The following is a 21,667-nucleotide window of genomic DNA, read 5'->3' on the forward strand; positions in this document are numbered from 1 at the left end:
TTGATGTTAGGTCATTGCACAACCAACTCTTTTTCCATAATAAACTTTATTATGATCGGGAAAATGTACAATATTATGGTCAGAGAAACATTGTTACTTTCTAAGGTAGAACTCATAAAGTACACTTCAAACGTATTTCATGCATTGTATAGTTTGGTTAAGGCTAGCACTGTCAAGGTAATTTAAATTTATTGTACATGTTTCTTAATACATGCACATTGCTTTACAATTTTACATACCTGTGCTTAAGTGTGTGTGTGCAAACTCATGAATTTTATAAGAATCTTGAGGTAGTTGATGTTATCAGCATTCCCTTTTGACACATAAGGAGACAGAACGTTAGAGATATTTGCACTATCTTGGTTTGTAGGACTTTGCCTGGTACTTGTTTTTTAGATTCTGTGTTCACTGTGACAGTTTCTCAAAATATGTACAGAATACTGATATATGTTCTAAATATGTGGATTGATTTCCATAAGGATAATGAATAGCAATCGTGATGGTCCAGTTTGTTGAGTATGTAGAAATGCCTGCAAGCACCTCAGTCTCAGTTCACACATTCCCACTGCTATAGGAGCGCCAAGGGCAAACACTGTCCAGATGTGAGTCCTTAACAAGCTATAACCACAGCCATAAATATTTCTCAATGAGGAACATCCTCATGATGTTGACACTGCAATTTTTTGACAGTTTCCCAACACTCTTAAAGAACATTCCCCAATCTCACACGAAAAGCGGGGGTTTTCATTTTCTTGTTCAACTTCTAAAGATAAATTGGGGAAGATAAGACGACACTGGGGAAACCACAGCTTCATGCTGCATGAGCTTTCTCAGCTACCTGCAGTAGCCACCATGTCTGGGGTCCTGCTGTCTGTACTCTGGCTCATTGTCCAAACTCAAGGTAAGTACCATAACATCAGCATTTTATATAAAAGTCAAATTATCTGATGAATGCTTAAATGCCTTTGAAAAAAATGGCACACGTTTTTGTGATCTAAAGATCACTGCCATTGGCATTTGGATGTATTTTCTACCTCTCTCTCTGCAAAAGCAAACTATATATACATATATATATATAATTTTGAGTGAAGGTATTTTAACCCACTATATGAAACATGCATTCTAAAATTTGTCATATTTTCTCAAAATCTTATATGTTTTAATAAGCAATAAATTTTATGTTTGCACAATATTTTCCAAAATAGATGAACCAAAAGCTACATATTGTTCCATTCATTGTGTCTTTTCTCTAGTAAATAAAGTTTTATTAACATCTTCATGAATCAAGGCTGTTTAAAAAATCTACACTTTGGGATATTTCCTTGAGAAAAATTCCTAAAAGCAGAATGACAGGGTCAAAATGACTAGTTACAGAAAAATAACCCTTTGAGATTGATTATTCTTAGATGAACCAGTTTGCCGACCACTATATACACTCTTATTATGCCACAAATAATTTTCAAGTCACTGGTTATTTTACTGGTAGTCACATGATAAGCATGTTAAAAGTCAAGCTGTAAACCTGCACATTTCCATGTATGAACATATTTGTGTTAAATCTTATATTGAAAAAGGTAAAGTATGTAACTGAGGAGTTGTCCAAGCTCCCCACAAAATTATCACTTGCCTAAATGTTGCTTTGCAAAAGCTGCATACAAAGGGCTGGCTCTAGCCTTTATATTCTCTTTCATTTCTCACATTGTCCAACATCAATAATATACCCAAAGGAAAGATAAAATAGAGTAATTACTAAACTAATGATTATGCCATGTATACACACAGCTCACTGAAGTCTTTTCAAATCCAATTATTCAATCCATATTAACATATAGACAGGCTTATAGTCAACACTTTGCGATTTGCATAATAATTTAGCAAGGATGTCTCTGGAATTGTATTTCTTATTTAATAATCCTGCTAGATCTATTATTTTCTTTTCTAAAACATACCATCCCAATGACAACATGGAACTAACTTCCTGGCCAAAAATCAAATTCATGTATTTAAGAGAACTTCCTAATCATCTCCAATATCATCTTGAATAAAGTTTGAATCCTTTGATACTTTCTACCGCATGAGGAAACAATCATTTATCCAAAGACACAAAGTCTTGGTCAAAGACTTTGCCAGGATGAATGACAGGGAAGAGTTTAAAATAGAATGAGGGCTAAATCCTATATAATTGCATTATTAAATGAAAATCAGATATAATGCATCATAACTGCATTATTAAAAAAAAGAAAACAGTAACTGACCAACTGAACAGCTGTGCCTGTGCTGTCTGATGAGAATTAATTGTGCCTAAAGAAAAGTCACACAACATAAAATGAAATAGAATTGTTTAATTGAAATTAAAAAAATTCTACACATCTTTTTTCTCTCATTCCTCACAGAGACCTCAAAATACTCACTGCTGAATTTCTAGAAAGAGAAACTTGTTTGTATTACTATTGTTCTCTCAAAATTCTGCTGAAAATGTCACTAAAATGTTTCTGAATTTGATGATAGTCCATGAAGCCCATAGTGCCCAAGTAGCCCTGAATTTTTAAATATTTCTCCCTATTACTTTGGAAACCATTACTTTAGATAACCCAACAGTTAACAATAAAAGCTATTATTTTAGAAGATATTCATTAGATTGCAGTTAGCTAGATAATTTTATACCTGGTAATGTTCTTATGTTTATCCATATACAATCTTATCAGGTTAATAATCTTATCTGGTTAATCATTCTTCTTTGAAGCTCACAACTTTCTGGAACTTCCATAAAATCTTTTCATTATTGTTCATAGTGCATAAAACCATCATGTTCAAACAAACTTGTACTCATTGAACTGCTAAACAAAATGAACTTTAGCATTATATTTGTTTTGCATTATGTGTATAAACGATGCAAGAAGTTTCCGGGGGAAATGGGAGGGACTGCCAGAGGTTTCAGCTGGTGTTTCACCATATTCACCAATCTACTGCCCTTTTCCCTGTATGATCAGCCTTACCTTCTGCTCCCGTAAGTGACCTATCTGTGCTGGCTTAACACCTCCATTTGTCCTCTAGATCTTATCCCTCCTCATACAAGGACACTGACCTAGTATTTCCCCTCCTTCCTACTTTATTCCATATTCTCTACGGAATCGTTCCCACCAGCATACAAAAATTCTCCCAACTTAAAATGAATATCCTTTTTCTTTCTCTTCTGCCAGTTACCATGCTAAATTTTCTCTCCTCTGCCGGGCCTGTCCCGCAGACCCTGGCCGACAGATGAAATGAGTACTGGGACACAGGTATGCAGTGTAAGAACAGCTAGGTGACTGCCTGGCCTTAGTGGCCAGAGAGCAGCTGTTATGTTTTGCCTGGACAGTTGCTTCTGGTTGGCTTGTTGTTCACAGAAATCATCATATCCTGCCCTTCAGAGAAGTACTGACTGGCCTGTAAAGCTGTCTTAGGTAGCACTAACCAGTCCCATGGGGTCATATGGAAGTTGTTTGCTATGGCCTCAATCAATCCTTTCATAAATGGGCTAGCAGCTCGGTTTTCCCTAAATGCATTTTCTTATTTTGTTCTAAGTGTGGAAAGTAATGGATTCATGTACCCAATTGCTTGGTTGGCTTTGCATCACTGGGCAGGCCAAGAGCTCTCCTTCTAATACCACTTGCCTAAGATGTGGTCTCGTAACTGTTGTGTATCCCTTGTCTTTTTTCCAATTTACTGGGGCAGGGGTCTCAGGGAAAATCTCTCTCCTCTATGGCACCTTAACCCCGTAACGGTGGTGCTGAGGGAGGAGGAGGCGGTGGGTTATAAGGTAGATGATGGTTCTTTCTCCCTTCCCTTTATGGGCTCTTCCGTGTAGAGCAGGGCCAAAGCAGCCCTAACTAGGCCTATAAAGTTAAAGATGTCACTGGGACCTGTTGCCCTTGTGCATGATGCTGTTTAAGATTTCTTCCCACTTGTTCCCAGAGCTCTAGGTCTAACGTGCCTTCTTCTGGGAACCACGGGTTATGGAAGACAAGAGTTTGCATTAAGTCCCTTAATTGAGCCTCCAAGACCAATGCCCTGATAGCTTTAAGCAGCTGTTTTAATATTTTTATATAGTGTTGCTGTTGAGCTGCTAACTGTCATCCCATGATGAAACCCTAGCTTGAAAATCCCCCCGAAACTTGGAAATCCCCAGCGGGCGCCACTTACTTACTGGGCAGTCACTTCAGTTTTCAAGGGTTCCGTCGTGATTCGTTGCAGCGTTCCTCAAACGGGGCTCCATCTGCAGGGTCTGTTCCAGAGACCCTGACTGACGGATGAAATGAGTATCCACAGGTACGCAGCGTAAGAGCAGCGAGGCGACTGCCCGGCTCTGGGGCCAGAGAGCAGCTCCGAGAAGCTGGAGCCGCTTGCTTTTATTCAGTGCAGGCACAATGCCGAAAACCTGGAGCAAACACAACCTGTAGGTAATTAACATTTATTGCTCCCCTTTCGGGAAACGTCAGGCACGCGAATAGTCAGTTCCTGGTCAACATAATTAAACGAGCCTGTTTAAGATAAATTCCCCCACACTCCCTTATACCTACCCCTGCCCTCTGCCTCAGGGTTCTAGAACAAGCTGCCTTTAGCTAGTCTTCCGCAGGCTCTGCGGAACCTTCTGACCTCTCAGAAGGTGCTGCCTATATACTTTCTCTCTAGTCTTATCCCATTCTCTTCTATCCTGCTTCTACAGTGTTTTCATCTCAACACTCCACCAAAAACTGCTCTTAAAGCTTCAAGGATGTGAAAGCCAGTGGTCATTTTTGGGGCATCATGTTCTCATTTATTTTTTCCCTTTCTTTCTCTCCTTCCTCTTTCTTTGCTTTTCCATGGCCTGAAACACACCATTTCATCTGGAGAAGTCCTACCTCACACTGCCTCCTTCACTGGTTCCTCCTCTTCTCAATTTCCTAACGTTGGAATACCCCAGGGATCACTGCCTGATGCTCTTTCGTAGCAGCGTTCACTCATTTGGTGACTAATCTTTAGCTTGAAGTACCATCCACAAGAGGACAACTCCCAACTTTTTGCTTTCACATTAAAATGTACACTTTATTTTCAACAAATCCACTTAGATGCTGTTATGTGGGGGCAGGTCTGTGCAAACCTGCCCCAAAGCTGAAGGAAAATGAGAGGCCAAAGAAAAAGGCTAAAAAATCCAGGTTCTTAGAAAAACAGTTTTAATAGGGACTTACAAAGAGCAGCCATGTCTGTGTCCTGGGTGGTGACGAGACAAGACCCCTATTCCATTACTCTCCAGATCCAGGGCATTAATACTGTAGGGGAGGGGTGGTTCAGAAGAGATGTACCGGACAGTCGAGATGTGATGACATCACAGTTGTTTGACCTGAGGGCAAGATTTATGGTAAGTATCTGCTCTTACACAAGGAACAATAGATACACTAGAAATCTTGGAGGGCTCCCAGAACAGGGATTAATCAGAAGCCAACTTGGCAGATTAGTATCCAAGATCGAGTTGCTTTGTCCTCTACAGATGCCTAGAAGACATCTCAAAACAACACAGGGGAACCCAGAACCTTTTCCACATATCTGTTCTTCCTTCACCTTTCCCCATGTCTGTCAGTGGCAATTCTGTTTGCTCAAGGCAAATATATGGAGTCATCCTTGATTCCCTTCTTTTCCTCATGTTCTATATTCAATCCTTCACCAATTCTATTGATTTCATCTTTAAAATACATCCAATATTTGACCACCTCACTGCTTCCACTGATACCACCTTCATCTAAGTCACCACCACCTCTCTCCTAGATTACTGCAATATCCTCTTAAATAATCTCTCCGATTCTACTCTTGCCTCTCTGCATGACATTCTTGACAAATTAGACAGGGCAATCTTATTAAACAAAAGTCAGATGACGTTACTTCCCTGCTCCAAACTCTCCAGTGGCCCCCATTTCACACAGAGTAAAACCCAAATTTTCTAAGAGTCTATCGGGTGTTACACAATCTGTGTGTGAAAATGTGAGCATTCAGAAATAAGACTAAACTTGTATGAATGATTGAATAATTAAAAGAGAAAAGAGAAGAAGCATGCTGCCCTCTTCCTAAGAGGGTGCTAAATGATTTTATATATTATATCTTATTCAAGTTTTACACTAACCTATACCTTAGACAACAAACAAACACTAAAGTGACTTCTATGAGGTCATTTGGCTAAAAGCATAAGACCCCATCTTTTGGCTCCAAGATCATTTGTTTTCTACTATTTGTAAACAATGAAAATCTGTCTATATAATGTAATTTCAAGTACATCAAGAAGAACATTGTGTCTATAAACAATCTTCCTACTTCCTCTCTGAGGCTTTAAAACTCTTCAAAGAGAGGACAACAAAATCTTTATTTCTTTGAAATCAAAAGTCTTAAGGGAGCACGCTGAGAGAAAAAGCATCATAGCTTATTGTCAAACTGAGGAATAAAATAACTGCTAGTAGATTCATCTTGCCTAAAAATAAAGGCTTATATACAAATGAAAAACTTTATTTTTAGAGTGTATAGTCAGGGGTTGTACTTCAGCGGGAAAAGGGCATAAAAAAGAAAAAAATAAAAAGTCTTGGAGGGCATTGAGAGAAAAATTCACGATTTTTAAGAGGACTCTAAAGCAAGAAGAAAATGGATTTCTACAGGCAGAATTCTAGGCTCACACAACCTCTGTTCTTAATCCACAACCTGTCCTTTCTGAGTATGGTGGTCCAGAGTTTGCATACACTGAGAGCTCATCTGAAGAACTGTTTTATAATCTTCATGTCTTTTCAGAATGGGGGGAGAGAGAGCAAAAACACAAAAGTCATTGTCATCAAAGCTGAAGTAGGACAATCAGCTGGTTGTTGGTAATGTTTGCTGTCTACATAGGAGTTCAGTCTTTACTGCCCTTTTAGCAACCCAAGAAATAAAAACAAAATACAACACAACTAAAACTGAAACCTTGACATCTTTCATGTGAATATTATTTCTCTTTCTCTAGCAATAGCCGTAAAGCAGACACCTGAATTAATGCTCCATGAAATAGTTTCTCCTAAAAAACTACACATTTTACATAAAAGGGAGATTGAGAACAACCATACAGAGAAGCATGGCAAAGAGGTAAGCAAGGTGAATGACTGTGGGAGATGATACAATCATCCGAAGAGACAATAAAAAGCCTTTTTACTAACAGAAGTGATGTGACAGTTGACATCTAATAGTTTCACCTTGAAGCCCATATATACAACTCCCCTTGGTTCAGGAGACCACACACAATTTCTCAGAATGCCTCTATGGCTAAGCAGCAGAGAGTCAACAGCCTCACTTGATAAGAAAGGATAAAGCTGCTTAGACATGTCTCCAAATCTGAGGGTGAGGAGAGCAGCCCAGGAAGGTCAGCCATCTTTAATGGAGATGTTGTTCCTCGCCAGCCTCACCAAGCTCATGGTGTCCCCTCACACCACCCCTTTTCTCCAGTGAATTGTCTTTTCCCTCAGCCATTTTGTCAATAGTGAAGAATTAAACTTTGTATCAGTAGTTAACACAATATTTTTATTATTGATTAAAGATATTAATTCTTTGACTATTACATTGTTGCAAATATTTCCCTCATTTCATAATTTTTACCTAATTCTTAGTGGGTTGTGAGTTTTTGTTTTTGTTTGTTTTTTTTTTTTTAAAGTGTATTTGGTTTGTTTTTAAAGTGAGAAAAATATACACCTTGTTTTGATTCCCTGGGTGATCCCGGGATCATATACTAAACATTAGGGCAAATGATAAATCCCTATCTCATGTATTAAAGTTAGTTTAATCTATAGGTGTTATTACTACATTACTTTACTTTTTGGAAGTCCATCTTAGTGTATAACCTATGTTTTCTCTTACATATTTTAAAAACACAAGAGAACTGCTTTTATCCCATATGCATTTGTAATTGTTTTAATACATACTACATATATCATTATAATTATTTTAGTTATTCTCAGAAATATAAATTGTTTGATGTAATTAAATGTTTGCAGGAAAGATATGATCATGAAGTTCAATATCAGATGATCTTAAATGGAGAAGAAGTCATTCTCTCCCTACAAAAAACCAAGTAAGTTTTACCTCCTACAAGTCTCATCAGGGGATTATATTGTGAAATTGGGGAGGAATCCTTTTGAGGATCCATTTAATGTGAGTTGACATAGAAGACATGGGACATTTTGAGCTTTGGGTGATATTAGTTTGTGCCAAGGTTACCTAAGAAGGCTGATTTCCTAGGAAATTACGTACAAAGTGTAAAACAAAAGGAAGGGCATATGTAAATGACTTTCTTCCTTGACCTTCTGGGAACTTCCTGAACATCTTTCTCTACTCAGGTAAACTCAAGACTTTGATACAGCTTTCCATTCCTTTATAAGAACATATGTCCAAGGCTGATTCACGATGCATGGCCTAGAGATAGATTCCAGGGGATGGGGCTCCTCCTAGTTTGACAGCAGTTAGTAAACCTCTCCTTGAATGCAATGGTCCTTTATGCATATTTGTGACCCAGCATTCTTCAGAGGTTCTATGGAGATTGTGTCCTTGGTGCAAGAAATCTCAAAATGACTAATTGGAAGATGATAGGGAATCTGCAGATGAGAAGGAGATGAGGGGACTTCCTATCTCAGATTTAATAGGAAGAACTCCCTGATTTGCTTCAGCAGGAAAGCTCCAATGTTGGAAGAGGATCAGTGGGTCAGAATCTTAGCTATTTTAGACACTATTACCTTTTTTTTTTTTTTTTTTTTTTTGACAGAGTCTTGCACTGTCTCCTAGGCTGGGGTGCAGTGGCACAATCTCAGCTCACTGCAACCTCTGCCTCCAGAGTTCAAGCAATTCTCCTGCCTCAGCCTCCCAAGTAACTGGGATTACAGGCACCTGCCACAATGCACAGCTAATATTATTGTATTTTTAGTAGAGACAGGTTTTACCACGTTGGCCAGGGTGGTCTCAAACTTTTAGACATTACTACTCTTTTAGTGCTGAAGTTCATGTCAGGAAGTTCCACCTTTCTGCATGAAGAACGTTTCATTCAGCTCTCTGCTCTCTACAGGCATCTCCTGGGGCCAGAATACACTGAAACATTTTATTCACCCAGAGGAGAGGAAATCACCAAGAAGCCTGAGAACATGGTAGGATCCAAACACTGTGTGGGACTCTGTTGAGTTTTAGATGTTATTAGTTTGTGCTAATGTTACCTAAGAAGGTTGATTTCCTAGGAAATTATATACAAAGTGTAAGATAAAAAGAATGGTACATATAAATGACTTTCTTCCTTGACCTTCTGATAACTTAAACATCTTTTTCTACTCAGACAAACTCAAAGATTTGATGTAGCTTTTCATTACTTGTATAAGAACATATGTCCAAGGCTGATTCAAGATGCATAGCCTTGAGGTAAATTCCAGGGTATGGGGCTCATCCTACTTCCACAGCAGTTAATAGCTTCTCCCTGAATGCTATGGTCCTTTATGCATATTTGTGCCCCAGCATCCTTCAGAGGTTCTGTGGAAGTTGTGTCCTTGGTGCAAGGGATCCCAAAAGAACTCAACTATTTTATAAAATTCAGAGGTCCAAGAACAACTTCAAATAATAATCAAAGGACTTGAAAGCAAGGTGCTCATCTGTGACCAGTGAGACAATATTAAAGAAAATCACATTTGGCTTTTAAAACATAGGCGCAGCAGAAGAAGGCTTCCAAGTGTCACATTTTTAAAAGCAACCGAAAGTCCGCTTATCCCTAGACCATCTTATCCATAGGTTAGAAGAATTCTCTTCTATAGGTACTTAAACTTCACATCACTACTTATTATTTTCTGGAGGTATATGCATTTATCCTGAGGTTAGCAATGGAATATCAATTATATAATTAATATTTTTATATCTGATTAAACCATCATCCTGTAGATAATACCAGGGCCAAATGTCAGACATTAAGAATCATGGAATAGAGGATCAGGAAGCAAATACAAATCTCAATCAAGAGGTGTTCATGTTCATGATAAGTTTCTCAGGGCCATCCTCCAAGGTACCCTAAACATGTATTTCTCTATAAAAAAGAAAAAAGATTTCTGCCACAAAATGGCTCTTAGTTCCCTATGCTCATCAAAACTTATTTCACGAACATCTGAAATTTTGCTAACACTATCTTCAGCAGACAGTGTCTGATAAATTAATTCATGCTCAATTGTTAATAGCTGATGATGATACATTAATGAGGAATCTTCTCAAGTCTTTTATGAGAAATTTTTTTTTTTTTTTTTTTTTTTTTTTTTTTTTTTTGAGACGGAGTTTCGCTCTTGTTACCCAGGCTGGAGTGCAATGGCGCGATCTCGGCTCACCGCAACCTCTGCCTCCTGGGTTCAGGCAATTCTCCTGCCTCAGCCTCCTGAGTAGCTGGGATTACAGGCACGCGCCACCGTGCCCAGCTAGTTTTTTGTATTTTTAGTAGAGACGGGGTTTCACCATGTTGACCGGGATGGTCTCGATCTCTTGACCTCGTGATCCACCCGCCTCGGCCTCCCAAAGTGCTGGGATTACAGGCTTGAGCCACCGCGCCCAGCCCATGAGAAAATGTTTATGTTGACAAGATCTCTTCCAAAAAGGGAGAAAAGACCACAGCTGGAATTTCAGACCCCGAGGCAGGTGAACTTATTTTGCACGGCAGTTTTTTCATTATCTTTTTTAGATCACTCCACAAAAGTGGCCCCCTAACTTTGCTGATGTGGGCCAACAGTCATGTCTGAATCTCTATGTGCAGGCAAATAATTTTAGGTCTTTGAGGCTGATAAAGGGATTCTACTAATAGAACATAAAACAGTGATTAAATCAGTCTGAGGCGCTCAGGAGTGACAGTATCAAATCTTGAGGATTCCCCAGTCTAGAAAAATAGATGTCTCGTTTTACTTATTTGTAATGCACAATGCCTTTGGGACTCAGCACAGGGAAGCCAAATCCTTGAGCATTGGCTCCCAAACCTGAGGGCCCACTGGGATCTATACATCCCAAGAGGACTGGCTACTTCTCAGAAAACTCATCCACTTCCACTGTGAGCCTACCTAGGTTTAACTTCCCTGGACTCTTTCGTAGTGTAAATTAATGTCAGAAAAATAGCTCAGCCACCAAATATAGAGAGTTTCCAGTGAAGCAATTCCAAAAAGCTCTGAGGTTCTTGCTCTTTGTATTTCTGGGAATTGGTCTGGTCACAGTCAGTACTTGAAGAACTTTTTTACATATTCAAGATGGTAGACTTCCTTGCAACTGCACTACATGTATTCTCATAGTTACACACACACACACACACACACACACACACACACACACACATTTCTAAAGCATAATTTCTTTTTTCCACTCCAGGAACACTGTTACTATAAAGGAAGCATCCTAAATGAAAAGAATTCTGTTGCCAGCATTAGTACTTGCGATGGATTGAGGTATGAACTACTATCAAAATTACTCAAGATCAAGCAGCTTTTTATTACACAGAATTAAGTGCTACTGGATATTGTCTTCTTACTATTTTGGTAAATTATTCACTGCTGGAATGCTGAATATATGCGGTTTAGGTGAAGAACAAAGTATTGCCCTGACAATCATTTTATAATCTGCCGCTCTAGGAGAAGTCAGGCCTAGCAATGTAAAACAAGAATGCTACACTCTGGACCTTGATGATATCTGAATCTACTTCCGTGTGTATCCACCCTACTCTCTAAAACAGTTACTTCCTGTTTTCTAAGATTCTACACTGAAATTGTCACAGTTGAACTTAATTTTAGAAGTTTATGTGTTTCTGTTTACACAGATGATTCTTGTCAATGAGAGAAAGTTTGGAAAGTTAAAAAAGCACAAATAAGAAAATAACAACTACCACAAAAGTCGACCTCTCAGTGATCACTGTTAGTAACATTGTGTCATGTGTGCACCCTTATATACATACAGACAAATGTTTCTTTCACAGGGTTGACATAAAAAATAAAACACATTGTTCTTCCCACATGGCTCATACACGTGACAAGTTTTAACGTCATGAAATACCTTCAGGGATATAACTTTTAACAGTCATGCTGGCATTGTAATATTTTGTTATATGGAGTCACCTTCTATTTATGAACAAATTATCAAACTATTATGATCATAGAAAGAGGGATTCCTTAAGCTACTTCTAATCCCAGCATGTTACTCTGGCTGACCTGATCATTCATACCTCCCTCTGGGGTTCTTCCTATCTAAATATTTTCTTACTCTATTTTCTATTACAGTCCTAGGATCTGCCAATAAATATTTGTTAAGTCAATCAATAAACTAAGGAAAAATATTTACTAAGCTTATGGTGTAAACTCCAAATTCTTTGGGGTTGCTTCATCTTCATAATTCTTGTTCAGACTTCTCTTGGTAAATAACTTAGGCTTCATTTTATATTGACAAATACTGATTATAACTTAGATTAACAAAAGTTAGCCGAGAGGTCTATGAATGACAAGGCTGTGTGTGAAATTGTGATGGAGGTGCAGACATTAATCCATTCTCGGCAGCAAATATGACTCTGTGTGTCAGGAATCCTGAAATAAAAGTCTTTATGTCTCCCAGAGGATACTTCACACATCACCATCAAACATACCTGATAAAACCTCTGAAAAGCACAGACCAGAAAGAACATGCCATCTTTACATCTAACCAGGAAGAACGAGACCCAGCTAACCACACATGTGCCAGTGTGAGGAGCACTGGCAGGGAACAAGGCCCAGTTCGAACGTCTAGATCCCTTAAAAGCCCAGAGGTGAATATCATTCCCTAACCTCATCACTGACTTCAACTGTCTCAGCAGAGATAGGCAATATAATACTATTCTTAGAAATGAGTAGTATGTGTTGAGCCTATAATTTATTTACTTCTTTTTCTATTTATCTTCTCTCTTAGGAAAATAAAAGCCTCCTTTTAAGCTTTGGAATCTTTTAGAATAAAGATAATAATTAACAATGTTCTTTTATTCTTTGTAAAGCAAGAAGACTTTCTTCGGGCACAGAAATACATTGATCTGTATTTGGTGCTGGATAATGCCTTTGTGAGTATGAAACATGCGGGCCTCTCAGCCAGTTAAGTCAACTTTTAAGTTTACTTATCAAGCAAAAACAAGCAATAACCTATTTTAGCTAATAATGGGGCATTTGTCCACCTGGGTGTCTTGGCTGTTTACTTGCCTTACCAGCAATAGTTATTATCTCCTCATCCCTTTAATATCCATTTGCCACCAAAATATTTAGATATTGGCAATATACTGAATACCAGATAGCTACAGGAAATCAACCATGAAATGAAACATGAAAAGAATGTATCATTAAAATATTATAATATTTTATATCTTAATATAAATTAAATATATATTTAAATAAATAGTATGTAAATATAAAATCAACACAAAACTCTATATAACTTAGAAATTATATTGATTCTAAGCATTTTCAAAGGAAAATGCTAGAATCTACATTTCTATCTAGCAAATACTGCTTTGTAATCAAATTTTAGTCACATGATTTGGTTTAAAAACCTTAAAATTGTTAATTTGATTTATTCAACTTAAAAATGAAGAACATTAAAATTTCACATGTATGTCTAACTTTTATCAAAAACTCTTAACATTTGAAATAGAATTTGCCAGAACACAGTCTTACATAATTTAATTATGGAATGAATAGATATTAATTATATCGAAATGCATAATTTTCTCAAAATGTGAAATCCTCTATGCCATCAGCTTCTCAGACTAATTTGCCGTTTTACTATAGTTTGTGTTTTGTATTTTACAGTATAAGAGCTATAAGGAGAATCTAACTCTCATAAGAAGCTTTGTGTTTGATGTGATGAACCTACTCAATGTGGTAAGACCTTATCATGTAAACCTCATGTTTCTGCATAGACACCTGGAACTTCCCTATGATTTCACCAACAAGAAGTTACAAAGGTCACAAATGCCTTGAGTTCAACAGTTCAGGGAAATTGTAGCAGAACAAGGATCCTCATCAAGGTGAAATCACATATGTTGCAACAAAGTCAACTTTTAAAATTTTTACTTTCAAAATGAAAATTCATTACTTGTGATTCACCACTTTATCTATCACTTGTGGTCAGCAAAAGCTCTCAAACATGAAAGGAATCCTGAATGTTTTTATGAGGATAAATGCTCTTTCCACAGATTTATAACACCATAGATGTTCACGTGGCCTTGGTAGGTATGGAAATCTGGTCTGATGGGGATAAGATAAATGTGGTGCCTAGCACAGGCACCACATTTAACAACTTCCTGATATGGCACCGTTCCAACCTGGGGAAGAAGAAGATCCACGACCATGCTCAGCTCCTCAGGTGAGCACATGCTGGCCAGGTAAATGTAGGAAGAATGGATAGCTATACCCAAGCTTCCTTAGCAGGGATTTCCTCTCTGTAATATTTCCCTGATCAATTGTCAGAGTGCTTGACATTCCACCGTAGCAACTTATCAAGTTTCAGAGTATTTGACAATCTACCAGTAGCAATTCACCTGTAAGATTATTGGATCAGTAATCAGATGATGGAATAAGCCCATGGATATAAGATAACCATCTGTGGTCATTATAACACTATGGAATAGAAGTTTTTGGGGGGCTCAGTGAATATAAAAGGGCTAGGTCAGTGAGGCGATTCATTAACATAATTAACAGAAGCTAGTGGTTACAAAGGCTCAGATTGTGACTGTAGTATCTGTAACTTTCATACAGCGGGATTGGCTTCAGCAATCAGCGTGTGGGAATGGCAGCCTCAAATTCCCTGTGTTCTCCATCTTCAGTTGCTGTTATTGAGGTTTGTAAACTCATAGTAGGGCTCCCTGTGATTCTATATTCTCTATGAAGGCCACCATAACACCTTATATAGAATTAGCAAAATGAACATTTCCTTAATGAATGAAAGTAGAAAGGATACTACTGGTAGGTCATTGCACTGAAGACCCCTTGGATTATCAAACAGAACATCACCTTACATCAGCCTTCCTAGAAGGTTCCCTGTCCTTCTTCAGTTCATGTTAGAAAATCGGAGTAGGAATATTGGAACAGAAAGGGAATCCAGGTACCCTCTGTGGCCTGGACTAACACTAGTCATCCCCAGTATCTATGGCCAGAGAGGCTAGACAAGGAAGAAGGGTGCTTACAGGTGTTATATGGCCAAGCATTCCGATGTCATAGGTATCACAGCAATAAGTTTTGGAGACCTCTGATATGGTGCCTATGAGTACTTCCTATGAAAAGTGTAATTAATTTCACCATGATTTACTGAGAACTTAGTATCCATTAGTGCAACAAATATTTATTGAATAAAATGTATTGTATTCATAGGACCCAACCACTTCAAATGCTCTTTCAACATTTTGCAATACATAGTGACAGGCAAAGGAGCTAACGATTTACTAGTTTTCATCACTCGAGCCATTTTTGAAGTACTGCACATTGGGAAGAACTGGATAAAAAAAGAAATATATGTGTCTACCTTTTTTCTAGGCTAAAAGAAAGAATAATGTGGCCCTTGTAGGAGTGATGTCACATGAGCTGGGCCATGTCCTTGGTATGCTTGATGTTCCATTCACCACCAAGTGTCCCTCCGGCAGTTGTGTGATGAATCAGTATCTGAGGTGAGAGCTTGCCATCCTAGAAGAAGAAAGTTGTTCTCCAAATCTTAAAGAATTCAGATGCAGTCTAGAGATGTTGAATGGGCATATTTTTCCCAAAGGTTGTGCATCTCATTAATTCAACCTTTAGTCTCACGATGCACAAATTTTAACAACTAACTTGGCATATTTGGAAATCTTAAAGAATGATTTCCAAATATGCCAAGATAGAGCTTGCAAGTATGGTGACCTTACAATTTTAACTTAAAGTAATATCAACTTAAAATGAAACCATAGTTTCTAAAAATATTAATCTCATTAAGATGACGACAGGATCTTCTTATATTTCCATCATCAATCAGCCAATCAATCCATTTTTGCATATTTATGAATTGCCTGTGAACGCCAGGCACTTTGCAAATACTTGGGATAGAAAAATAAATAAAACATACCTTGTTCTTGAAATGTTTACAAAGAAGAAGAGAAATATTTCCATAGAGTCCAGAAGCCTGCAACTAATTCCCTTCACTGGTTCATTATTATCATCTCTTGCCCCTCATTTCTCAATGCAAAATGAGTAGATAATAACAAATGGTGATGGCCATCACTGCTGTCCTTTAGAACAATACTAAATGGCCACATGGAAATTGAAATCCTTCCAGCTCTATGACTTGAGCTCTATGAAAAAATCTCCAGATATCATAGTATGCATGGCCTACCCCCCACCACATTTAATGCAATGCAGTCCTAAATGGTTGCTAAATTTGGAATTTCCATTGAGCTCAGTAATACAGTTAGATAAGTCAGAGTCTCGTGTTCCTTTATCACACAGAAGGCACCACACTGTGTATCATATTTGAGTTTTCTTCTGATTACAGTTCAAAATTCCCAAAGGATTTCAGTACATCTTGCCGCTCACATTTTGAAAGATACCTTTTATCTCAGAAACCAAAGTGTCTGCTGCAAGCGCCTATTCCTACAAATATAATGACAACACCAGTGTGTGGGAACCACCTTCTGGAAGTGGGAGAAGACTGTGACTGTGGCTCTCCTAAGGTATTATTTATTAGAGTTACGGGGGCAGAAGAATTGTGCAGTTTTTTGTTTTTCAATGTTCTTTTGGGAATTCTTTCTAAAGACAAACTTGGCATCATAGTAAAAAGTAGATTTGCACTTGTGGTTTTTTTTTCACTTTTTAAATTATTACACTTTAAGTTTTGGAGTACATGTGCAGAACGTGCAGGTTTGTTACATAGGTATACACGTGCCATGGTGGTTTGCTGTATCCATCCCTCCATCATCTACATTAGGTATTTATCCTAATGCTATCCCTTCCCTAACCCCCCACCCCCTGCTATTGCCCCCATAGCTCCCCATCCCCGACAGGCCCCCGTGTGTGGTGTTCGCCTCCCTGTGTCCCTGTGTTCTCATTGTTCAACACCCACTTATGAGTGAGAACATGCAGTGTTTGGTTTTCTGTTCTTGTGTCAGTTTGCTGAGAATGATGGTTTTCAGCTTCATCCATGTCCCTGCAAAGGACGTAAACTCATCCTTTTTTATGGTTACATAGTATTCCATGGTGAATATGTGCCACATTTTCTTTATTGAGTCTATCATTGATGGGTGTTAATTTAGTAATCTTCTGAAAGGCATTTCAAAAACCAGGACGTGATTTTAACATAATTATATAAAGTTGAATGTAAAGAAGTAAATTGTTAACTATAAAATGTCACTTATGATCTTTCCAAAACGTAATGTCACAGTTGATCGTTTGTTGAGGAGTAACAATTAGAGATCCAGAAGTAAGTTCTACTTAGAGAGAGAGTTGGTCTTTTCACATCAAGCCAGTGTGTAAACCATGTGGTAAACAAAACAGAGAAGAAAGAAGAAAAGAAAAAACAATCACAAAAATCTGTAGAAAAATGGACTATTAACATAGAACATCCAGAATAAGCACTATGATTCTGCTAATTTATATAAATCAGACTCCTTCAAGGCATTTGTGTACTCTAAAGAATGCTGATCACTAGGAATCCGATTGTTTTCTAAAAGATATTTCTGTTGTCCTAACAAGTTTCTTTTAAGACAAATAGGAGGATTCCTATTTGAAGAGATTTGCACATATAAGAAAATCTGAAAATTACTTTCATATACTCCATCTCTTCTATTAACTCAGAAATATACAAGATAAATATTGTCATTGTCCAAATTTAGAGACAAACTGAGGCTCAGAAAAGTTGCTAGTTTCAAAGATACACAGCTAATCATTGGTGGAGCAGGATGCAGACAAGAAGGATCCATTATTTACGATGCTCTGTGACAATGAACGTAGCATCAAAACTCTCTATGCTGCAGTTTATTTATTGAGAAATTTTAGGTGGTTAGATTACATCTGAAGACTACACAGCATAACTTAATCATTTGTGATGAATGTTGTAAATGTTCTGTTTATTATAAAGAGGCATGGATTTTTACAAAAGATTTGACATTTGATAATAAATTAGAGTTACGTTTGTCTCGTTCTTATTTGCTTCCATCCATCTATGGTTTCTTGGGTGGAAGACAACAGAAGATATTCATAACCCTAGGTACTTCTGGTTTCAGCAAGCAAATGGTATGTATTTATAGAGAGGAAAGGGGGAAAGGATGAAGGAAGAGGCTGAGAGAGAACCATTGTATACACAAAATGTAAGATCTAAAATTCTTGAAGCATATCAGTCAACTCCTGTATTACTGTCATACCTCGTTGATATTTTTTCTTATGTAATTGAATAAAACTAGAGAGTTCAGGCTTAGGAACAACTGAATATCTAAATAACTGTTTTATTATCTAAAAAGTAGTATATATGCTTTATATAGTAACTTTTATTGAATTATCTAATTTCTCACAGATATGATTGCCAGTTTGCTATTCCTAGGTACATAATTAGGGTTTTTTTTTTTTTTTTTTTTAGATTTTAAAAATAAGCATTCTGTCTAGATATTTCTCCTAGGCATCAGACTATTTTAAAGATTGCAACTTGACAATGCATCTTAATGTCAAGTCTCTTCATTGTTTTTTATTACTGTTGTTGTTGCAAATTTGCCCGCAAATGCAGTTGAGATTTGATGGAAATGCATTAAACATCTATTTAACTTTGAAGGGCACCGATATTTTCACAATATTAAGTATTGCCTTGAAAGACAATTTGCCTTTGAAGTTTATGAGGCAAGTTATATACAAAGTTCTTCATGCAGTTCCTGCACTTTTCAAAGTTTTCCTAAATTATTTTCTTAACTTTCTTTCTCCTTTGAGTACGTTCATTTTTTTAATTATTTTGGACTTACACATCATATATCTAGACAAAATTTATTTTTGAAGAATTCTTGAACAATTCTATTTCTCACCTTTTAAGGGGTAGTCTTCATTGCTGATAATAATTTTTTCTATTTTTCAATATCCTTGGTTATTTTCACTGGAATTTGTCTATCAGAGTAATTTAGTTGAAAAATAAAACTTCATTGCCATCTTGTACCAGAATTCTATCACCTAATCTATGGGAAGATAATGCTGAACCACCTTTTTCCATTGTGTTTGTGCTTTGAAGGAATGCACCAATCTCTGCTGCGAAGCCCTGACCTGTAAACTGAAGTCTGGAACTGACTGTGAGGGAGACACTTCAAACCATACCATGTAAGACCTTTTGTTTTCTTTGTTCCAAAATGTTTTCTCACTTTTATTTCAGATTTGAGAAAGATATGCCACTGAGTTCTATAATACACTAAAACACAATGTATTTTATATTTTTGAAATGACTCAATTTTGGAGATTAAAACTAGCAACCATTATGAATATAACTAAGGATGTGTGGACAAGCACTCATGAGAAAGTAGTTACTTTGACATCTGTGAGATTAGGGCTGCTGGAATCCATGCCCAAAACTGTTTAAATTCCTATTACATAGGGATAAGTTTAATACAAACTAAAATGAAAATAGAAAAGTGTATTTTAAAACAGCCTCAGTTGATGAGCTCATTTTATTCTTGGTTAAAAGCTGATAGTTTTAATTTGCAATGCTGTCAGAAAATCAATAGCATTTAAGAACATGCTATAAGATTTGACAATTTTATTTCCTTTAAACTATCTCAATGAGTCACAATCCAGGCATTAGCTCTATGTCTTAGACATCTCCTATGTGAGTTGGACTAGAGAACCCAATGACTTGGAATATAGTACTTGTTTCAGTGAAAAATAATCTCTAAATATAAAAATGCCAACAACAACAAAAATCAAAAATAGGGGAAAGACTCAACACATTTTTTTACTCCTTTTTCCTTAATCTTTTCTGAAATTGAAACGGTAGAGAGAGTACAAAGAAAATAATTTACTCAAGCACCATCAGCTATCATTTTATTGGGAACGAGTTGGCAAGATCAAAGATAAGGACCAAGCCTTGTTTATTTACCAAGCACCATTTAATACAGCCCACTGGGAATCAAGGAATGAATCCACTCTCCAGGGAATTCTGGAAATTGTGCCCAGGCCAGAAACATAGCAATTAAAATGAAAATAAAAAAATCATCCAGCTATTTAGAGGCTTGGAACCCGAGGTGAACATGTCCCTTACTGTGCAGGATAAGCAATTTAAACCATGGAAAGAAAATTGAAGGTGGACTCAGGAAATTAAAATTCTAGTCTTTTCTGCCAAAAACTAGCTGTGGAACTTCAAATCCAGTTAAATTAGTTGTTTTTTTTTTTTGACTTATAAGATACAGTTAATGATATTGTCTCAAATAATATGAATTGTTATTCACATAATTTAAATTCTATACATTTTCATTATCATTCTTACATAATATTTTGTAACTTATAATAACCCTGGCTTCCAAACTTTACTTTTCCTTTAATCAGAGAGTGAATCTACTTCACTGAGATGCTACCTTGCCAGGACAAGGACCAAGATCTCTAACTGTGCAGGAATCTTGTGAATTTTCACCTTTGTATTTAGACATATCGGTCTTTCACTTGTCATTCTACTTTCTATATTGTTATTGGTTCAGGAAACAGGTAAATAGATGTACTTATAGACCTTGGCTGTTTGTTTAGGCCTAATCTTTCATGTTTTTTTTTTTTAAAGATCATGAAGTTGGGACTTAGTTCTGCTCTTTGGGGAGCAAAAGAAAGTAGCCTTTGATCAAAGCACCTTAAAACGCACTGCTGAATTATTCAGTTAATCCAGAATTTTTAAATTACAAGTACTGGGCTTTAATGCTTCTTTCATTTTACTAGTATGGCCTATAAAAAAAAATACCATTTGATGGGTGAAGGCTTTGGCAATAGAAAGAACAGAATTCAGCTTTTATCTTATTCCTCTGTGTTCACCTTGCCTTTTGCTTGAAAGTGTAGTATATTTCTATCTCATGTTAAGAATGATTAAATGTAAACATTTTTTATTTTATCATGTATAATCCTATATACACTTCCTTCACCATCATATATGAAGTTTATTTTGACTAGTCTACATTTCTTACCATTTAATTGAGCCAGCAAAGAAGGCTTAATGATTTAATGAACTGCAATGTCAATAAAAGCACTTTTGAGGCTTTTCTGTGTGGTCATTTTCAAAACTGATATTTTCAAGCTTCTTTGAAGGTTTGTGTTAGGTGTTGAAGCCTCACATCACTGGGAAATTGTCGCTCTGGTAATTCGGTAATATTGCCACAGATAGCCAAGCAATGCTATATGGAGCTGGTAAAAGGAGGTCGCATCATCTTTTAATGCCCAAAATGGAATGATGTGAGGCCACTCACACAGGAAGACTAGGCTTCTTTGAGGTTTCCTTCTCTAAATAATTTTTAACAATTGATAAAAGTCACCTAAATTTCCATAGACGCTGATCCTGGGAGACTAGAAACTTAGACCTATTTCTAAAGATTGGACTTTGAAACCAAGGGCCTCCTAGGATGCCCTGTCTCCCCCTTCATGACCACGCTGAACTTAAAATACCATTAGATCCTCCAATGTCATTA

General features: G+C 37.0%; 1 protein-coding gene across 1 annotated transcript; it reads left to right on the forward strand.

The window, feature by feature from the left end:
• The first annotated feature begins 598 nt into the window (after positions 1-598).
• ADAMDEC1 (ADAM like decysin 1) lies at positions 599-21,241 on the forward strand. The gene is made up of 14 exons (XM_012435339.2): positions 599-901; positions 6,995-7,113; positions 8,016-8,092; positions 9,077-9,155; positions 11,383-11,459; positions 12,613-12,802; positions 13,025-13,087; positions 13,830-13,901; positions 14,216-14,385; positions 14,778-14,859; positions 15,552-15,682; positions 16,537-16,714; positions 19,246-19,331; positions 20,550-21,241. The coding sequence occupies exons 1-14, from the start codon at positions 814-816 to the stop codon at positions 20,554-20,556; spliced, it is 1,419 nt and encodes a 472-aa protein (XP_012290762.2). The 5' UTR covers positions 599-813; the 3' UTR covers positions 20,557-21,241.
• Positions 21,242-21,667: the final 426 nt, after the last annotated feature.

The sequence above is a fragment of the Aotus nancymaae genome, unplaced genomic scaffold (genome assembly GCF_030222135.1).
Source record: "Aotus nancymaae isolate 86718 unplaced genomic scaffold, 86718_ANA_hifiasm-v0.15.2.pri h1tg000079l, whole genome shotgun sequence".
Lineage (NCBI taxonomy): Eukaryota > Metazoa > Chordata > Mammalia > Primates > Aotidae > Aotus > Aotus nancymaae.